Source organism: Cylas formicarius, unplaced genomic scaffold, assembly GCF_029955315.1.
Source record: "Cylas formicarius isolate icCylForm1 unplaced genomic scaffold, icCylForm1.1 PGA_scaffold_2__14_contigs__length_35257938, whole genome shotgun sequence".
Classification (NCBI taxonomy): Eukaryota; Metazoa; Arthropoda; class Insecta; order Coleoptera; family Brentidae; genus Cylas; species Cylas formicarius.
The window spans coordinates 22,273,057-22,293,234 of NW_026844319.1; the positions used below are offsets into that span (position 1 = coordinate 22,273,057).

General features: G+C 35.5%; 1 protein-coding gene across 8 annotated transcripts in view; it reads left to right on the plus strand.

The window, feature by feature from the left end:
- The window catches only part of LOC132698155 (nephrin), a 520,664-nt gene that overhangs the window by 488,606 nt on the left and 11,880 nt on the right, over nucleotides 1–20,178 (plus strand). For all 8 annotated transcript variants that reach the window (XM_060664070.1, XM_060664071.1, XM_060664069.1 and 5 more), the window contains 9 exons: nucleotides 5,381–5,533; nucleotides 9,276–9,612; nucleotides 9,684–9,832; nucleotides 13,911–14,210; nucleotides 14,273–14,409; nucleotides 15,538–15,691; nucleotides 17,251–17,553; nucleotides 17,616–17,906; nucleotides 19,100–19,387. In XM_060664070.1, the coding sequence (XP_060520053.1) occupies nucleotides 5,381–5,533; nucleotides 9,276–9,612; nucleotides 9,684–9,832; nucleotides 13,911–14,210; nucleotides 14,273–14,409; nucleotides 15,538–15,691; nucleotides 17,251–17,553; nucleotides 17,616–17,906; nucleotides 19,100–19,387 (2,112 nt within the window). The remainder of the gene's footprint in view (nucleotides 1–5,380; nucleotides 5,534–9,275; nucleotides 9,613–9,683; nucleotides 9,833–13,910; nucleotides 14,211–14,272; nucleotides 14,410–15,537; nucleotides 15,692–17,250; nucleotides 17,554–17,615; nucleotides 17,907–19,099; nucleotides 19,388–20,178) is intronic.

A 20,178-nucleotide genomic window follows, 5' to 3' on the forward strand; every position in this document is an offset into this window, starting at 1 on the left:
GTTCTATACATCGAAAAAAAACACCCATTATATTAATTTTTTTCTTGGTCTCTCCATCTACCCTTATATTGTGTTAATTCCGCTTTTTATATTGTCTATAAAATTATAGATAGCTACACCATTATAATTATTACTAAGGGCTTTCCGAATTTCCGGTATAACAAAGTTAGTGCGTTCATAGCGCGCATAATTTTGTCATTGTCGTCTATCTTGTCGTTTGATGTTGCCCGTAAAAGGACACCGGCTTCAGGAAGTTTCGCAGAGGGGAATAATATTATTGTATCGGTAACTAATATATCCGTTATAATCAATGTAATATCCCGCGCATTACAGCCCTAATTGGAGAGGATAATTATATAGATAAAGCATCTTCACACCAGCGGCCATTTCAATTTGCGTATATTGAGACCATTAGAAATCCCAAACCAAAACAGACAAATCGACATTGAAAATTTCCCATTTGAGATCAGAAACTTAACTTTAGTTTAACCTTCATCCGCACTGGTGCGACATAATCTCAAAATTGTCTGTCAATATTCTTTTCAATAATGAATTTTATATCCAAAAAGTGACTCGTTACTATTTTTTAATTGTTTTGAGATATTGACCAGCGCACAGGTCTACAAAATTAAAGTTTCCGAAACCAGTTCATTGCCATTGTGCAATAAATCGCTTTTTAAACGACGCTTACTGAAGTCAATTTTTTTTATATACGGCACTTTTCCTAATTTTGAAATTAAGTCAGGAATATTTTTGCAATTCACTAGCGGTCCTTCCTGACTAAAATTTTGACATAACTCTTTTTCGAGACCCCGGTAAAAGCTTGATGTGACGCCAGGTGTCACGAAGTCTGGACATTAACAATTCGGATGCATAGTTTAGAAGGTGCAAATCTCGCTCTCGTTATACACTTCGGGCTTTCTGAAATCTGGTGTGAACTCTGAGTCATCTGGTTCGGAATTAGATTCCTCTGATTTTTGACGATATGACGTTTTCTAGTTATTTTGTGGCGGTAGGTATCGGTACATCTGGTCCATGAAGAATTGGTCAAATAACAGAGTCAAGATTGGGATACATAATTTTTTCTGTTTACTCCTTGAATATTACACGAACAAAAATAACAATTATCACTGTGATTCCTAGGCTCTCGCCATACCATACGAACACCAAAGCCTTCCTATCTTTTTGCCAGTGCCTTAATGGTTCAGCGGAACAAATGGTATGAGGAGCCCAGGGCTTGTCTTGGTCGCCAATTTTTACACGAAAGTAAGCGTGGTATACATTTTTCACAAAAGAAGTTGTAGTTTGCCTTTGCTTTACAACGACATAACCACTACAGATATAACAAAATTTATTTGGATGTTCACACATCACACATGTTCTGGAACACTAGAAAAACAGCCGCGAACACAGTAACACGACGACCAATACCAATAAAACCAAGTTGCGCATAAGCATCTTACAACGCTGTATTGACGCTTCTGCGCCATCTCTGTTGCTTTGCAGATAAATCTAATATTATCCAGTGGCCCCAAATCACGTTTAATTTCATAAAATTCAATTCACTTAACAATCATGCCCAACATGGAACAAACATATTCACGTCATAGGTATGTTTTTTAGGATATTGACCGTTATAAAAGTAATGACGTGATATAGCAAAATATGGCGTTTGTTCGTTAGTTTTTTGGTAAAAGGGCCCCCAAACATATATAAATAAGCAAACAGCTTTCAAACATCAAAATCACTGTAGACCTGTGTTATTGTTGTACCAGAAGCTAATTATCAAAAATTCTCTTGAAAAAACCCAAAAAATATACGTATCTGTGAACACCCTGTGGCCTCACAGAAAGCTATTACTTTTCATTTTTCTTTCCGCCAGCGGGTGTACTGCTGCCCACCACATGAAGCCCCCGCATCCAGCGGCCCCCGATAAATTCTAATTCGCTTCGGAAAAGGCGGCGCGAGCACCTGTCAGATTTTTTCGCCCACCGGAATGCGGTTACCGGCAACCGGGCTAATCCGGTATCCCCTCCCGTATCTGACTGTAATATATTAGCTTCAACGTTTTTGAGCGGCTGCTACTGCTCGCCGTAATCATCCGTAAACAATGTTTAAAGTATAATCAGAATGATTTATTTTGAACGGGTTATCATGGCGCGTGATCGAGAGGTAAGATGAGTGAGAGACCGGAATTCGTATTACGACTTACAACCCTGATAGATTTTTAAACGGTGAAAAAAATTACCGTAAAAAGAGAAAATAGTAATTATAGAAATAAACCTGAAATATAATAAAATGCTTTCCAAAATGAAACATTGCACAGGGTGATTTAAAACGAAGAGAAACTCGAGAAACTGGAAATACTACACGTAATGAAAAATTTCTTCTATTAGAATAGCTTTTACAGCACTATTTCAGTATGATAACACATTTTAATTATTTCTGGCCATTCTGTATGTTATTTTTGTATTTTTTCACCCTTAAGAACTTTTTGAAACAAGCAAATGTCTGATTAAATTAGATAAAGTTGTCCATATGCAGCTAAAAGTTTCACGCGGATATTATTTTTCTCAATTTTCTGAAAAATTACAGACATGTTTCATGTCCGCAGGTTCGTTATTTTTTTTGTTGGTTTTTGGAGGTCGTAGAATATTATCTGTAAATGTTTCCTATTCCGAATTATTAATATGTTATTTTCCTTTACTGAAGTTTAGCTAAAAGAAACTTCAAGCAACTTGTCGGTTATTTATTTTCTGCGATTGAAACAAGTTTATTGGCGTATCTATTAAAAGTTGCATTTTCATTAATATTCCCCAGTAAAGATTTCTGTCGTAGGAAAGTATATACTATATTTTCAGTTTTCAAAAACAAGACGAGACTCAATTTTCTAATAACGTAATTTGGGAGGGACTTTTCATTCTTCATTTCATTCTTCCCATAAAGTACTGAGCAACTTCCTATTAGCCGACATTTGGGAGTGGCCAGTGCTGATAAAAAAAGCATTTATCAGTATACACTGAAATTTAGTGGAAAAGTCAGCAAGGGCATACGGTATTAGGAAAAACCTTTGATATTTTTACAAGTAAAGTATAAATGCTGTGAATTGTTTTCGAATTTCTGAACGATCCATCAGCCACGTTTTCTGTATTTCTTTATGCTGTTTAATTATACTGTTTTAATCATTAAAAAGTTGAGGCTTTGAATCCTGCATTCCCACCAAATGGCATTTTCTGAGATAATCAGAAAAGAAAATCTGAAAAAATAACAACGATATGACTTTTTTACGAATTAGATAATTAAAGTAACCTAACTTAAGAATACAGTGAAAACCGAATATCATTTATCTTTATCCTAATCTAAAATGTAAATAAAAAATCTGTAACTCAAAAAAAGCTGAATTTTTTGAGGCATTTTCACTTAGGTTGTTATTAGGTCCTTATTGTCCCTTAATTACCAAATAAAACACTATTACGACTTTTCGACATCCTTTTCTGTTTTCAAATATTTAGTAATATAACTTTTTTTGTCATCAACAATAAAATTTAGGCCACTAACTCGGTCACCAATTAATTTTTGGAGACAACTTTCATTAATTATTGACGCCTTTAAGTAGTAAAACGTGGAAAAGCATTTAAGGGATAAATAATATTTCTCTCGACGGAAATCATTCATTTCTAATTATTAATTAATTATTAGGATTCCCTTGAAAGCAAAACGTTTGAAAGTCTATACGCGGGTGATCGGTTTTTATCGGTAACGTTCGATTGGCTTCGTCGCAGAAAAAGTTCGAAAGCACGTCGCGCTTCCGGTCTCACAACTAAACTAATTTCATTTCTTTTTATATGTCGAAACACTGATGGATACATGTTTCGCCGTAGTTGTTATTTTTGCCGAAACGCTCTGCTTTAATTAAAGTTATAATCGTACCCGTTTCTACGTTCATCTCGGAAAGCAATTAAAGCAATTTGATGATCCGTTTTCGGCCCCTTAACGTCGATCGAATTGCCGCGCGAAATTCGTCCCGCACGTCAATGGATTCTCTGCGGTTCCTTCGTATTAGTTAGCGCGCCAGATCAACCTCCATCTTGCGGTAACAAACAGGCCAGCCAATACCCAAATTATGTAATTTCGACCAATGCTTATAAAATTATATTTACTTACGGGGTAATTCAAACCAAACCAAACATCGTCATCTTTGGTGAATTTTAACGGAGGAGTCTTTGTTATAAAGTTTTTATTTATTACAATTGGTTTAAAAATTTTGTTCTCCTTTCTCGTCTTTATAGGAAAAATCTATATCCCTAAAATTCACCAAAGCTTACTTGGTTTTATTGTGTCACCATTTCAATCGGAATGGAGTATAGTGAATGGAGCAATTTCGAGACGATTGGTATTGATTTATACGAGCAATACGATTTTAGCTAATTATAATTAATAGATAGGTTTTTTTTTGACTGAATTACAATACATAGTATGTTTACAGCATGCCTAAGTACAAAAGAGAAAGAAACATACATTTATTTGCATACACATACATACAAATACACCTACAATTAGATAAAATTTACAATAATAATAAGGTTTTTTATTTTGTGTTGTGTGTTCAGGAAACAAATACACAATAAATTGTTTTCTAGAGGCAAGTGGCATTCTCTTCTCCCTGTGTCTCTTTCTTTATCTGACATTATGTCGTTTTGTCACAGAACACAAAAAACAATGCTGTGATTCTTCTTCGGCCGATGACGTAACAATTATATTGAAGTAAAAAAATGATTAGGAATTCCTGCAGATGCATAAATGATATAAAAAAGGTCTCAAACTTTTCCTGGACTTAAAACCTGTCCGGCCAAAAATATTGGTAAACGCCAAATGGATCGGACACCAACGTTAACATTATCGAAGAACGTATTACATGAAGCCATAAAAAAATAATTTCAGGAGATACATCGCTTAGAGCCTTTGTAATAGAGGCTCAAAGAGCGCACGCTTCAAAAAATAAAACTCCGGACTGCGGCGGCATGAAAGGGATTTTAAAATGAAAGAAGCGGATTATAAAAAGACGTATTATTCCTAGATAACCTTCTAAGTAATTAGTAATTATGTCGACTAAATATGGAGGTATCGTTGGTGAAATAAATGCAAAAGACTCGCTGTTTCTTCTGGATAGAAAAATTCTCCGCATATAATATGATTAGGCTACAAGACTGAGGTTGAAATTTTATATTTAGGTCGAGCATACATAACCTTAGAAATAGATTGTCGAAAGCAAAGTTGAAATGATATTCTTTAATCTGTGTATACCCTTAACAATTAACTTAACATATTAAATTACAGTTTTGGTTCTTAAAAATTGCATTGTTTTTTCATTTATTTGCAGCGCCCCCATCGTCGGTGGAAATCCTCGACCATAGACACAACTCAAAAATCGAAATCAAGGAGAACCAAGAGTTCCACTTGGAGTGCAGAATTCGCAACGCTAAGCCAGCCGCTAAAATAGTTTGGTACCGAGGCAACGTGGAAATAAACATACGTAAGTTAAAGGTTCACCGCCATTTTTTTTTGTTTCATTAAGGGTGAATAGAATATTATGTGTATCGCCGAGAGCAGCATATTAAAAATTATTGAGCAATTGTGATCCTATCAACCTTTGCTAAAGCTTTTGCAAAGCTGATTTGTGCTCGTTTGGCTTGTCATATGAAGTTACTTATTTCACCTAATCAGCACTGCTTCAAGGCCATTTACTATTTCCAACTTAAAAGAACTGAAGCATTAAATCGTGCTGGGTTTTAGCGGGCTGCTCTTTAAGTCTTGCCTCCACAATAGATCGCTTTCACTATACATGATTTCAATGAACAGTTTGTAGCAACCTGCAGAGCGTCTCAGGGTTCTCATGTTTAATCGCTGTTTTCTGTGTTTAGATTCATTCGTTTTTATGAATATTTGTATTACGGTTTAGGGACAGTAAAGTGCTAAGTACTATTAAATACTAAAAATAGATTGAATGTGCCAAATATCCAAAACTCGCAACTTGATGTCTTCGTCCTTTTCAAAGTTATTTCCAAAAAGGTATTTTTGAGGCTCTAGTCGAGTTAACTTTTCGAGATTTTCACCCTTCATGAAACGCTCAGTACATAACTATCGAAACCAATCGTCTAATAAATAAAACTATCCCGCGTTTCCTCGGCATTCGCGTCATTTTTATTCCTTTGCCCGGCGTTAAAGCTCATTAAGTCGTATTTCAACTCCGGGATTTTATTTCCGGTTTTTTGCAGCCCGCCGTCATCTCGAAAGCCAACTTTGAAAAGTTTGTAGTCGTTAAGCCGCTTGGCAAAGTCAATATTTTCCATAAGCGACAAACAACGAACACTCGTTTAATAACTTCAACACACATTTTGCTTCGGTTCTATTCGACAACGGCTCCAATCAAACCGGCAAAGTCGATTTTTTTGCCTCCGTTTAAACCGGATGAGTTTCAGGTTCAACTAAACATTTGGGGTGTATCAGTTTTAATATAAGTTTCAATTTAAAATAATAAATAAACATAAAATATAATTTGCAAATCTTCATTCTCAAAACATAGCCATAGTAATTGTTTTTTTAAGCACGCCACTGCCTTTTTTAAAATTATCAATCAATATAATCCACCAATATTTATAATTAATAATCGAAATTATTGAAAGCAATATGGATTAACAAATTAAGTGTCTTAATTTAAAATTAAAAATGTGTATAATATACATCTTAAATACCATGACCATCACAGGAAGCATCTAAAATGGATATAAATCACTCCCAAACAAACCTCAGGTCCGTGATTAAGATTTGGACTGTGATGCCTATCCTAAAAAAACAATGTTTGAACTCAAATTCGAAATTCGTCATTTAGTGTGCGTCAACAAAGTGTTTGCAAAATCAATATATCTCTCGTATTAAAGAAGATATGGCATATTTTTCAAATTTGACAAACGAAAATTAAAAAAGCACGATTTTTTGAGGACAGGTAAAAAAAAAGTTTTTGTTATGACGTAAATTGATTTTAAAGCTGGAACATGCTGGAACTGCAAAATGCAGTGTTGTCAGATTTACCACTTTTACGTGTGATAAATTTGTTATTTTAAATGGAATGCCCCATTTATTAGAGGTTTTTGAACATAGGAAGCTTTATAACTGGGCCAGGAAAATGTTACCCGAATTATAAAAATCACAATAACATCATTGTTGTTAGCATTATTGAATTCTGCATGTTCAAAAACCCCCAGTTTTGACAGTTTTGCGTTAAACGTTCCGGTAATTTTTGTCTAATCCGGCATTTAAAACTTAACTGGTATATGTTTATAAAGTAAACAGTTTTCAATTTTGTATGTTCTAAAAATTTTTAATTCTTGAATGGCAAATTTCAGTGAAATTATCAAGAGGAACTGTTTTAAAATAATGTTTTCGTTCTTGCCCATTTTGCTAACTTATTAAATTTACTAATAAATATATGCAATACATATTCATATTCTGTTCTTAAATAGATCCTTAACTAAAAAGTCAAAGTACTCAAAAAAAAGGAAAAATTATAAGCCGCTCTATATTAATACAACCAGTAAAGCGATTGCACATTTAAAGTTTATCAAAGGAGGGAAAGGAAACACACTCCAATTTAATTTAAAAATAAAATCTGTCATGTACGGATTGCGCTTCTCAAGTGTAGCAAGAGTGGTACGGGAAGAGAGTTTGGCAGTCGCGAGCGTAGTCTCACCTAAGGCGACTTTTACAAGGTGTTTCAAGGATCTACTAAACTGGACATCCGTTATCCAAAAAAAGCAAAAAACTCATAAAAACTTAGGTCCGAAAAGAAGTCCTTAGTTTCCAGGATACGACTTCTGGAGCAAAGTGCTAAAATCATTACGTCATTCCTGCAATGAAGTTGATGGTGGTCATTTTGATCATTTTCTTTAGGGTTAAGTATAGAACTAAAATTCCAAAAATGAAGTAGTAAACCTAAGAGAAAAAGAAGAAATCCCCTTTGGAGTCATTTTTGCTCACCAATCCATAACTCAAATTACTTTTACTTAATACAATTAAAATTAATTAACTCTTCTCGAGCTTTTAGAGGTTTAACCCAGCTCAACTCAATCTCTTACGCGTCATCATATTAGTTCACGGTGTCTCCTCTGGACCAGATGCTGGTTTATTATTACAAACGTTAGCACTTGAATGCTGGAAACAGGCACCGACATCTTGACTACTTTTATTTGACAGCAACTAATAATAGTATTTTATGCAACAAGTGCGGTAAACGGCATTTTTACCAAGTTTATCAAACGTGTTGTATACTATACTTTTTCTACGACTGTTGGTGTGATTGTAGGCAAAGTTTGTTGTATTTCAGAGACTCTACTAAAATATAATAACATAATGATAAAATAATGTTTATATAAACGCATTTTTTTGTCAAATTTGTATGATTTTTTTTGTCACTCGAGAACGAGGCGAGATACGAAAACAACTCAAGAATCATTAAAATTGTTTACTTTGATCACCAATATATGAGATCATTAAAAATGCAACTCCTTTAATCTCGACCCATAGTTCAAGGTGTGAAATTCAGCGACCGCATCTACAGGTACGAATCGGATCCTGACAACAGTGGTTAAAATATTCCGTAAAAGTAACAAAACCTGTACTCGTTGCCATTTTCTCCCTGTAAGGAACTCACGTTCTCAAGTGCTTTCAAGAGCATTAGTGTGAAAAATCGTTTTGAAAAATCCTGGTAGATATCAGCAACGAGCCCGTGCCTGCCTTCATTCGGCCACCCGCTGGCTTCTTTCCGCAATAATGGCTTCAATAGATTCGTGGCCCTAGTAAACTTGTAGGGGCGTATTCAAAGTTAATAACGACCATTGTTGAAAAGTTTAATTACTATATAATTAAAATAACTCGCGGGATCGAACTAGAATTCATAATGTTAATCTACTTGAAGCAAGATTAACAATCCTTTATCCTTATAAACATATTTCTAAAAAGTCGTTTTCTTAATATTTAACGCCCGTATCTTGGTATTAAACATTTCCATTACATAATGATTGCCAGTCCAGCGTGTACGCGAGTTTTTTGAAACACCCTGTATATTATTCTGCAAACTTTGAGCAAACCAACCGTATATACAAATTTCTATGGCTTCCGCGATCCGCGAAAAAATTCTTTTCCGCCGTTATTTCAGCGCTTTTATATCCCGCGTTTCGCACATGAAAAAGTTTCACGTCCCTTCGGTTTTATCTCCGCAGCAAGCCGGGAGGATCAAGTGATCGAAATCCCAGGGAAGAACGGGGACAAACGCATCACCCGGTACGACACACACTCGCGCATTTCCTTGAAACCCACCGCAGAAGACGATTACGCGGAGTACACCTGCGAAGCTAGACACGAAGCCCTTTCGTCAGATATCCCCATAAGGGCGACAGTACAACTAAGCGTCCTGTATCCACCCGGGTTGCCCTATATCGAGGGTTACACCGAGGGGGAAACTATCAAAAGGGGACAGACGGTCGAGTTGGTGTGCCGAAGCCGAGGCGGCAATCCGCCCGCTCAGCTCATCTGGTATAAGAACGGGGAACAAATCAGGTGAGTAGGGTGGCCTGACTGGCCTCGATTCCTCGCTGACGCAGATTGGGATCGATTTTTTTCGATTCCAGGATGGCGTATAGGACTGCAGGAAGGGTGTCGGAGAATGTATATACTTTCACGGCGGACGCCAGCGACAACAAAGCTAGGTATAAGTGCGAGGCGAGCAACATCATGTCGAAGAGTCCATTGAAGGCCGAAATCGACATGACCGTGCTGTGTAAGTTTCAAGTTTTGTCGAAGAATTTTTTTCCAATTTTCCAAGAAGCTGCCAAAAGAAGCCTCCATATTATTTCAAAATTATGGCGCATGTAAAGAAAATTGTTAATTGCTATTCCTTTTTCTCTAAAATAATCTTACTTCATGGCGTAGACTTAGCTTTCTACCAATCATATCCCAAATATGTTTAGCGATAAGTCTGCTGACTGTGCAGGCTACGGAAAAAGGGTTACATTAGCTTGTCGGAGGAAGTTTCTAATAACTTCAGCCATTATCTTGTTGAAAAATTGACTCTTTCCATTGCTAAACTCAACAGTCTAAACGCAACAGGTATTAACATATTTTTAATGTAGGATGGAGAATTCATATGTTCATATTTCTATGCACAAAAACTAACGGTTGCCTGCTTACAACTACTTTAGCACCGGGAACCCCCACGATCCTAATAAACGCAGTTTGACGCTCTGTGCAGAATTGAAGTTTCGCCAGGTTATTGTCGGACTCTTCTACGACCATCGTGAGCCTACAAATAAAACACTTCGCCAAAATCCAGAGCTCTCTTTCTTTTTGGTTTGACTGGAACGGTTTCCAAGTCTTAGGAGCTTGCTCATTGTTGGTTCATTTTAAAACACCAGTGACCTTACGACGTGTGTGGCAACGATGTACATAGAACTCTTCCCAACATCGCTTCAGCATTCCGAACAATCATGTTCCCAATTTCCTGAAAGGATATCCCGGCCTCTCTTAGACCTACCTCGTTCAAGTTCACTTTTTATGAAATTAATAAAAATATGCATATTTGTAAAAAGACTGAGAGAAAAATGCTTCGTATACTACACTTCGTGAATATACTGGGTGTTGCGATTTCTCTGGCAGATAGGATATTACAGAAGCAGTACACAGAACAGAAGGACTACAGTGTACCCCAATTTCTTTTGCTTTAGAAAATTCAAGTGAACTACGCCCCAAATGTATTCGGTCGATTATGGTAATGTTCGAGTCCTAGTTCAAATTGAAAATGTATACAGTTTTTTCCGCTTTGCACTGCACCGAATTTTGAGCCTACTTTGCTTGTTTCCGATGAATTATTAAAAATGTCCTGATATTTTAAATGATTCAAAACTTATAATTTGATAAGCATTCTTCCGGCAAATTCAAAAAATTACTGCAGAATATTTTATAATCAAATATACGCAATGTCGATTTTTAAAAAGAAGTCTGGAACCCAAGTAGCAGTGCTTAATGTATTGGATGAAATTTTTCTTGTACTGTTAGATTTCTCGAAGGCGTTCGATACAATCAGGCATCAACTTCTAATATCGATGCTAAATGGATTTTCTAGTGAATCTTTTACTCATATGTCATCATATCAGAATAATAGAAAGGCGCAAATACTCTGGGGGTGCCATAGGGGTACATTTTAGGTCCTCTGTTATTTATTGTATACGCTTCGGACATTCATTAATTTCTGTAAAATTCAACCGTTTGCCGACGATACACAAATTTATTATTGTTTTAATGCACAGTGCGTATTTGTTTAGATAACGAGCTAAGATGTAAAGAACATTTCAAAAGCATATAAGGCATTAAAAGTATTATACAGTAATAGACAAATTTGATGTCAAAAGATAAGTTTTTGTTTAGATAATGAAAAATATGATCATATTTTTATTTTTTATAAACAGATTGGGTGACTTAAGATGGAGTCTCGTTGAAGACTACTTAACGCCGTAAAATCAATACCTAATAACCTGGCAAATTTAAATTGTAAAAAAAATGGTAGCTGGGCTCAGCACGGCTCAGTAGAGTAGCTAATTCTAAGCTAGACCGGGCCAGTCGACGGTACAACTAACTGGTCTCTGTATTGTATGTTTGTTATGCTATTATCTAAAATAAAAGTGGTTAATTATTATTATTATTATTATTATTATTATATTACAGTTAACTATTTCTCATATTTGTGCTGACACAGGTGCTGAAAAATGCTGCTTATCTGCGAATCTTCCAAATTACTCTAATACATACAAATTTTATACTTTTTATAAATTATTGTTAGGTAGTAACTAGAATATAGTCGGTCAATGTTTAGGGTTGGCTTAATATGCACATATACTATATTACTACTGATATACACTACATGTAACTACACACAAGGTGGTTAAAATGCAGATTTTTTAGTGCTGTAATTATAAATTTGTTTTTGTTCTTTATCAAAGTCAAATAGATTCAGTTGTTTTTTACCGATCACAATGTATTTCATAAACTAAATGTAATTTGAGAACTCTATCTCCTTTTGTTGTATTTTCATGAAATTTTGACAGCAAACCACTGGGATATCGCATTTCCACCCCGTTTCCAAACGGAATTGTAGTTTTTTATCTAAACGCGATACAATTTTAATAATTGCGTTTTTCGTACCGATTCGCTTGTTGTTTTACTAAAATTTCATTTATTTAAAATTAATTAACGTCTTTTTCATTATAATTTTGGCGGTCCGCGCCGCATATGCCCCGACCGAATTGTTTCCTCGCGATCTGCGAAAAAAAAATTCTATCAAAAAAACGCCGCCCGCGGTTTATCAACGCGGTTTATTTATATGAAATTCACATAAATCTGCATCGGCCCTCATGAACCCATTAAATTAATATTTGCGTATCGTTAATAATACAAAATTAATTTTATATGGCTTTGGTTTTTATTTTAAAACCGGGGGGCTTTAATTATTCGGTTGCCGGGCTCTCTCCGCCATGTAATAATTTTTTATCGATTTTGATTGGAAATCTGCCCGCTTGCCCAGCCCAAAATCAATGCAACTAATCCGATATAACTTTGATGTGGATTACCCATATGTATGTTAATTTCATAGAGCGTAATATGAGAAAATTTCCGCATTATTCGTACACGAATTTATTAATATGCATAATTTTGTTTTGTCAGAATAACGTTATAATTTATAATTAAATATAATATGTCACGGACTACGTTAAACATTATTAATTGAAAATTCTACATTAAAATGCTAATATAAATGAAATTTAAGCTCGGCTACGCGTACCATAATTTACAAATCGAATATCCATTATATACCGTATGATGCTTATAGATAACAATATGAATCGCGAAAACAATCACCTTCACACTTTTACTCATCGCTAAGAAGAGTATTTCGTTAACATGCACCGACACGAACAACTCCAAAGCTTACCGAATATATATCGAAGTACGCTTCTGAACTCGATCACGCCAGTGTCGGCCTCATAGAAAGGCGAGGCAGATTTCACACTAGGATGGCTAGTAATTTAATGTGATGATTTGTTTTTCTCTTGCGCGTTTATATAAATAAGTGAATGAGTTTTCTGGTTGTTTAAAAAAAGTATTTACCGATAGAATAGTTGCTGAAATCATTAAAGAAATAAAATATTTAGAAATTCAAAATAATTCAGCAAGTCTTTTCTAACGTTTAGATAGTTTTGATAAGCGCCATTTTAGTCACAAACTACTAAACTACTACTACGAAACATGTATTTCTAAATAATAAGCACAAATATTTATCATGTCATAATTAAAACTTTTTGTTACTACATGGAAATACATACTTTATTTATATGATAATATTTATATATTTTATTTAAGTAATGAATTGATGTGTTATTATTTATTTATTATACAAAATCAGATCATCTAATGCAACATAAAACAATCCCTTTTTACACTTATCTGCTATAAATATTAGCATATACGCTAAAGAAAAGATTCCTCATCACTAGCGGTCTCCATTACCCATTCTAGTTTAGATCGAGTTCACTTCTTAGCCCACAGAGTCAGGACGGCATGCAATGTTGTACAGGTGTTTTGATTTCATCTCCTCTTACCTTTTTAGTGACAAATTAATCTTGATTGCTTCTCTTGGAGCTTCCGTGTTTAAGTTGAATATTTTTTGTAAGATTCCGAGTTCTGAAGTGGTCTAAAATTTTCGATGGTTTAAACAACAACGTGCCCCGAAATTGTCTTTCGCGTCGAAGAAAACATCGTTTAAGAATTTGGTGATCAAATTTAATCCGAAATCAAATTGGTTTCAGTTTCTCCGGCCCACGTGACCATATCCGGACCGACAGAAGCCAGGGTAGGCGATCCGGTGCCCTTAACGTGCACCACTGCCAATTCAAACCCACCGGCCGAAATAAAATGGATGGTTGCGGGCAGACAAGTGCGAAACGCCACGTCGCGGACCATAGTGTCGCCGGAAGGCGGATGGATCACCACGTCCAACATAACCGCCGTAGTGGAGCCCAATAGAAGAAGCCTTGTAGTGATATGTCACGGTCTGAACATGCAGCTCACCGAAAACGTAGTCTCCACGCATACCATCAATGTTTTGTGTAAGAATTTTGTAAGAATCGGGTTTGGTGATCGGTTTTCCACGAAGGTGTTGCCGTTTTAGATCCGCCGAGTCAGCCTTTCATCCACGGTTACGTGGAAGGTACTTACGTGCCAGCCGGTACGGTTCAGAAGATTTCTTGCACTTCCTCGGGAGGTAATCCTTTGGCGACGCTGACGTGGTATAAAAATGATAAAAAGGTGATTTTGGAATCGACTATGGGAGGAAATTAAATAATTTTAGCCATAAATAGAAAAAAAATATCCAGAATTAGAAGTAAGCTTTAAAAAAAATGCGTGTGTGTCAACGTTCTTCCTGTGCAAAAGCGGTTATATTAATAGATTTTTTTTTATTCAAAAAAAATAATTCGATGGATAAATGCATTTCTATCCCCTTTTAAGATTACCTCTAGTTAGTTAACAACATTTATATTTCTCTGTTATTATTGCAATTAAATTATCATCGAATTATAGTTAATATAGTTAATATTTGATTATGAAAACCTCATCACCACCAATATCGCCTGCGTAATCACCATGATTATATGTCTAGAAAATATTTTGTTTCTCTGAGTAACATCTCAAGTTTTAATTAAGGCTTTTCTACAGACAAACTTGAACTGGAACTGGACATTGAATGTGAATGGGGGTTGGCTTAGGATTGTTAAATGATACTTAAAGAATTGACTATTTTTAGAGACACTGCTGGAAGAATATTTAAATATTATCAGTATTAGCTGCTAATAATGGTTAAAAAATGTACAACTTATTTATTTTTAAACCAATTTTGACAAATCGTAGGTATTTACATATGCTTTTAATAGTCAGCAGTTTTTAACCGAATAAGTTTTTTGCCTAGTTGTTGATTTTTCAGTATAACTGACGTCATAACTCAACAGGTTTTAACTGGTTACTTACGATAGAATATATCCGCATCACTTTTAGAATCTGCGCTTTTTTATATTAGTGAATAAATAGAAAAAATAATTTTATAGAACATGCATAAATCATATTTAGCACAAGTATACGACAAAATTATATACATGCTATTTCCAATTAATCTAAAAAATATTGTGCATGACATCAATAATATATTTGAAGAATCTTTCTCAATTTTAAAAATTCTTCGCCCAAGGAAGAATGGAATACATATTGCAGTCAATACGAAACCGTCCATCATGAATGAAGAACAATTATTTCAATAAGTCAGATAAAATTTGGGGAGTCAAAACGGGTACCAACAAATTTTCTATTGTGGCCAAAATTATTTAAATTATTCCGTAAGTGTGCGGAATAATGGGGACAGCCGCTTAACTAACATGTCCGCAGATACATTCTACGGTTAAAACGACCGACAAGTCTGTGACCGCCGAAGTGACCATCTTGACCAACGTCACAGATAACGAAGCTAGGTACAGGTGCGAGGCAGCCAATTCGGCCACCGAAATACCACTTTTCGAGACGTTGACTATGAGAGTTCACTGTAAGTACCCACCAGCTTTACGGAATAATAATAATAGCTTTATATCATGCGTAAGAATAACGCGTTTTACCACAAACCGAAACTCAATTTTACGTACTCGACGTGCGTTTCGCCAACCAAGTTGGCATCTTCAGGAGAAGATTAAAACTAAGTTTTAATCTTCTCCTGAAGATGCCAGCTTGGTTGGCGAAACGCGCGTTGAGTACGTAAAATTCAGTTTCGGTTTGTGGTAAAACGCGTTATTGTGTGTTAATATTTTACCATTTTTTTAATAATAAATTTGTTTTCGTAAATTTTGACTACATGACATCGTGTCTTTATCAAAGATTTGATAAAGACATGGTGTCGTCGAAACAATTGTCATGTTAAAATATATAATTTCGTGAAAATCTGAACTTTTAGTTCTTATTTATTTTGATACATGGATTTTCATCAAGTAAAAGTCACTTCAGTTCAATTTCACACAAGGGCCTGCTATAATATATAATTCACCATATTTGCGCTTCACGTCACTTGACAATCTAATTTATTTATAATTTTATCATCGTCCCTGTAAATTGAAATTGTTTTCGATACGTGAGGGATGATCCCAACATAACAAACTGTATCTTATATTTGAATAAACCCAAGCATAGTGTGCAACTATAAAATATGTTTACGGTTCTATAATAAGTACATAGAAGTAAAAAAAAACACATTTTTTTGGGTATTTTATTTTTCAAATAAAGAGTAAGATTTCTTAGTGTCTATATTCCGGCCTAAGTCATTTCTCACTGATGTAAATATTGGTACTTATTTGGTATTGGTATTAGTTCCATAATTTTGGCTGTCACAACTGCAGTTGTGTACTGTCTGGATGAAACAGATTTTTTTTCTTTTTTAGATGGGCACGTTTTTCCATAACTTCTTTGCTCAGTCTTTCCAATATTGACGAATAATACTCTCCTGTTATCGATATTTCATATCAGAAGTAATGTAGATAATCCCGCAAACCGTAACATTACCGGCCGACTTTACCGTCGCCGCTTTCTTTGGAGCCCGTTCGCATTCAGGTTCACTTCAAATCATATCGTGGATTTTGTCAGTCATTTCGGGAATAAACACTTTTACAAAATTTTGTATCTGCATTCATCTTTTCCGGACCCAACAGTTGCAAACACAGGAGCAAATGTGCCGTGAACTTTCAAATACAAGTGTTTAATCACAGCTCCAAAGTAGACTTTATCTATTTTTTTAGACAAATCATAGTTTTTTACTTTAGTGAATAACAACTAACTATGTGATGGAGCTCAGACTTTAACAGCTCACTAGTTAGGAGTGGTACTTAATAGCAAAAATACTAAGATCGCAATTTCTTGGATTTTCTGAGGACTCATTAGACGTACATCGTATTTTACGCCAACTTGGTTGTCAAACAATTTACATGTTCCACCTAGATCAGAACCTATCTATAATTTTCATTTATGAATATTAATATTAATATATATGAATATTAATATTAATATATATGAATATTAATATTAATATATATGAATATTAATAAGTTATGACCTCCACAGTTCCGCCGGAGACGTTGAAAATCCGCCAAGAACCACCCGAATTGAAGCCGAACGTTGAAGCGACCTTGATCTGCGACTCGAGCTCAAGCAATCCTCCCGCCAAACTCTCTTGGTGGAGGGAAGGCATTCCGGTCGAAGGTTACCAGAACTCGTCGAAACCTGGCCTCCACGGCGGCACCGTCTCCACCATAGAAATGAAGATTAACGTCACGGAAGAAATGAACGGGGTTGTGTACACTTGTCAAGCCCACAACGAAGCTCTTCAGAGGGCCGTTCACGATTCCGTAACCCTGCAGGTTTTATGTAGGTGGTCGGCCATTATTGCGGAACGAGTTTGTTAGTTTTTCTTTTCCCTCTCTTCGCAGATAAGCCGGTGTTCGATAAAAATAACGAAGACTCCGTGACGGGAATCGAAAACGAACCGTTGATCATTAACTTGAAGGCCGACGGGAATCCGGAAAACATCGCTTACACCTGGACTAAGGACGGACTGCCCATTACGCAGATGTCTTCGGCCACCGGCTCAGAGAGGATCGTGTCGGACGGTCCGGTATTGAATATTACGAAGCTGAGTAGGCACGACGCGGGCACGTATAATTGTGAGGCTGTAAATTCCCAGGGCAGCGGCGTGGCTACCGTCAATATCACTGTTCAATGTAAGTAATACTCTCTGCACAATCGGTTTAGGTATGAGATTAAGATCGGAGCATTTTTGATTAGTCGTCGCTCCTTTATATCCGGCTCGGAGGACCATATAGGAGAGACCGTTGAAATCCTTGAATACACAACGTATTGTGCTCCTAAAATTACATGTCCGGCTGTTCTGACCCAGTTCCTAACTTACGTAAATTTCGGCGGTCGAAATTCGAAAGTTTCTGAAGGAAATTTTAATGGTACAGAATTAATGATATTGATTGAAGCAAATCATTGTAATAGATTTGTTAACATAAAATTATCTTTATTTTTTTTTACACCCAACACATTCCCATACATACAAACTATATAAAGGGCCTATATAGTTATATATATATATATATATATATATATATATATATATATATATATATATATATATATATATATATATATATATATATATATATATATATATATATATATATATATATATATATATATATATATATATATATATATATATATATATATATATCAAAGGACAGTAACGGGGTATTCTCTTGTTGGTGACATATTAATGAATTTAAAATATTAATGAACCCGTGGAAATACAGCCAAGGGTGACTTTGATCAATAATTTTTTCAAATTAAACAATTAGTTAAAAACATATAGGATGACACGAGATACTTTTAAAAAAGAAAATGATTTATCACAACGTCTTTATACAAAACAAAACAATAGACTGACGAGGGGAAAATCTTCCAAAAGACTCCCGGTGTTAGATGGTCGTGGGCTGTGTCGGATTTTTACCGACTAAAATATATAAGTTCATAACCTCCTAATAGCTCTTTAAAGAATATAATTGAAAAACTTTTACAAAAATTTTATTATCCAATTGATTTATTAACTAAACATTAGTGTCTATAGCAAACTATTAATATTCTCAATTATCGGGTTCGAACTACTAAATGTTGTTCGTAAAGGCGACCAATTTTTATTAGGGTTTTTAAGCTACTCGAGAGTAATCTACTTTACTACCACCTGTCCCGATCGATCAAGTCAGCGGCGCACGGCTGGTTAAACAGATTACGTGGGAAATTAAAGTTTAAATGAGCGTTCGACTTTTTACTTGTGGAGTTTGCTACCTCGGTGTTATATCGATTTAAATAAAGTAAGCGCAGAATAAATTACTAAATAGGTTGTTCTTTAAAGATCCCGCATCAATAATCCAAACCAGCGAGACCGTGGTGTCGAACCCCAAAGAAGACGCGACTCTATCGTGTACCGCCGACGGTAACCCCCTGGCGGACGACACCATCACTTGGAAACGGGACGACTTCCCTGACTTCGACGCACGGACGTCCGTCATGTACGACAAAAACGGTACATCGTACCTTCGGATAACGCAGGTGACCAGAGAAGATTTGGGCAACTTCCAATGCATCGCGAACAACGGCGTCGGCAATTCTTCCGTCAAAGAAGTGATGCTCATCGTGAAGCGTGAGTATTGGCGATTTTACAATTCAATTAGACCGCTTGCGAAAAACAACGTTTAACCTACTTGGAAAGTAAAATTTGGAATGGTTGCTTTGTTTTCATATGGGTTTTTTATATCCGCATGGCATGGCTTATGTTAATATTTTCGATTTTCGATTTATGTCTCTGAATTCATTCGATTGTTCAACGTTAAAGGAAAAACTTACAAATCCACAACAACAATTGCTCAGTTAATGAATGAATGAATGGATTAAATAAATAAATAGCCAGTAACCTTGAAGGACATCTAGTTAAATAAGCAAATCCTGCAAAACTAAATAAAATGTATAGAATGCTTAAAATAAAAAAAGAAGTATCCAAGAGAAAACTAAAATGAATATTAACATAACCAGAATGAAAACCAAAGTTCAAAGGACCAAACAAATAGATTGCGCAAGTTTTTAAAGTCGAAGCAAAATACTAAATCTAGTTAATGCGAAGGAACACGATAGTTGCTCCAGATGATGTAAAGATATTATCCACATTTTCATCCGTGAATCAATACGTGAAAACATAGAAATTTTGTTGGTGAAGGGAACGATTTTCTGCGCATGCGTCTACACTTCACCCACTAACCTTCGCTTTTAGTCATTTTCTTTCTAAACAGCTGTTTCCTCCACACACACGCGTTTTCCTAGAACACTTAACGAGATCTAGGCTATTTTGAGAAAGTACTGCCGTAGACATGCCGCATCCAAATTTATTTGCGATCTGTCAGCGGCCATGTTGGTTGTTGAATGCCGCAAGGTCATTGT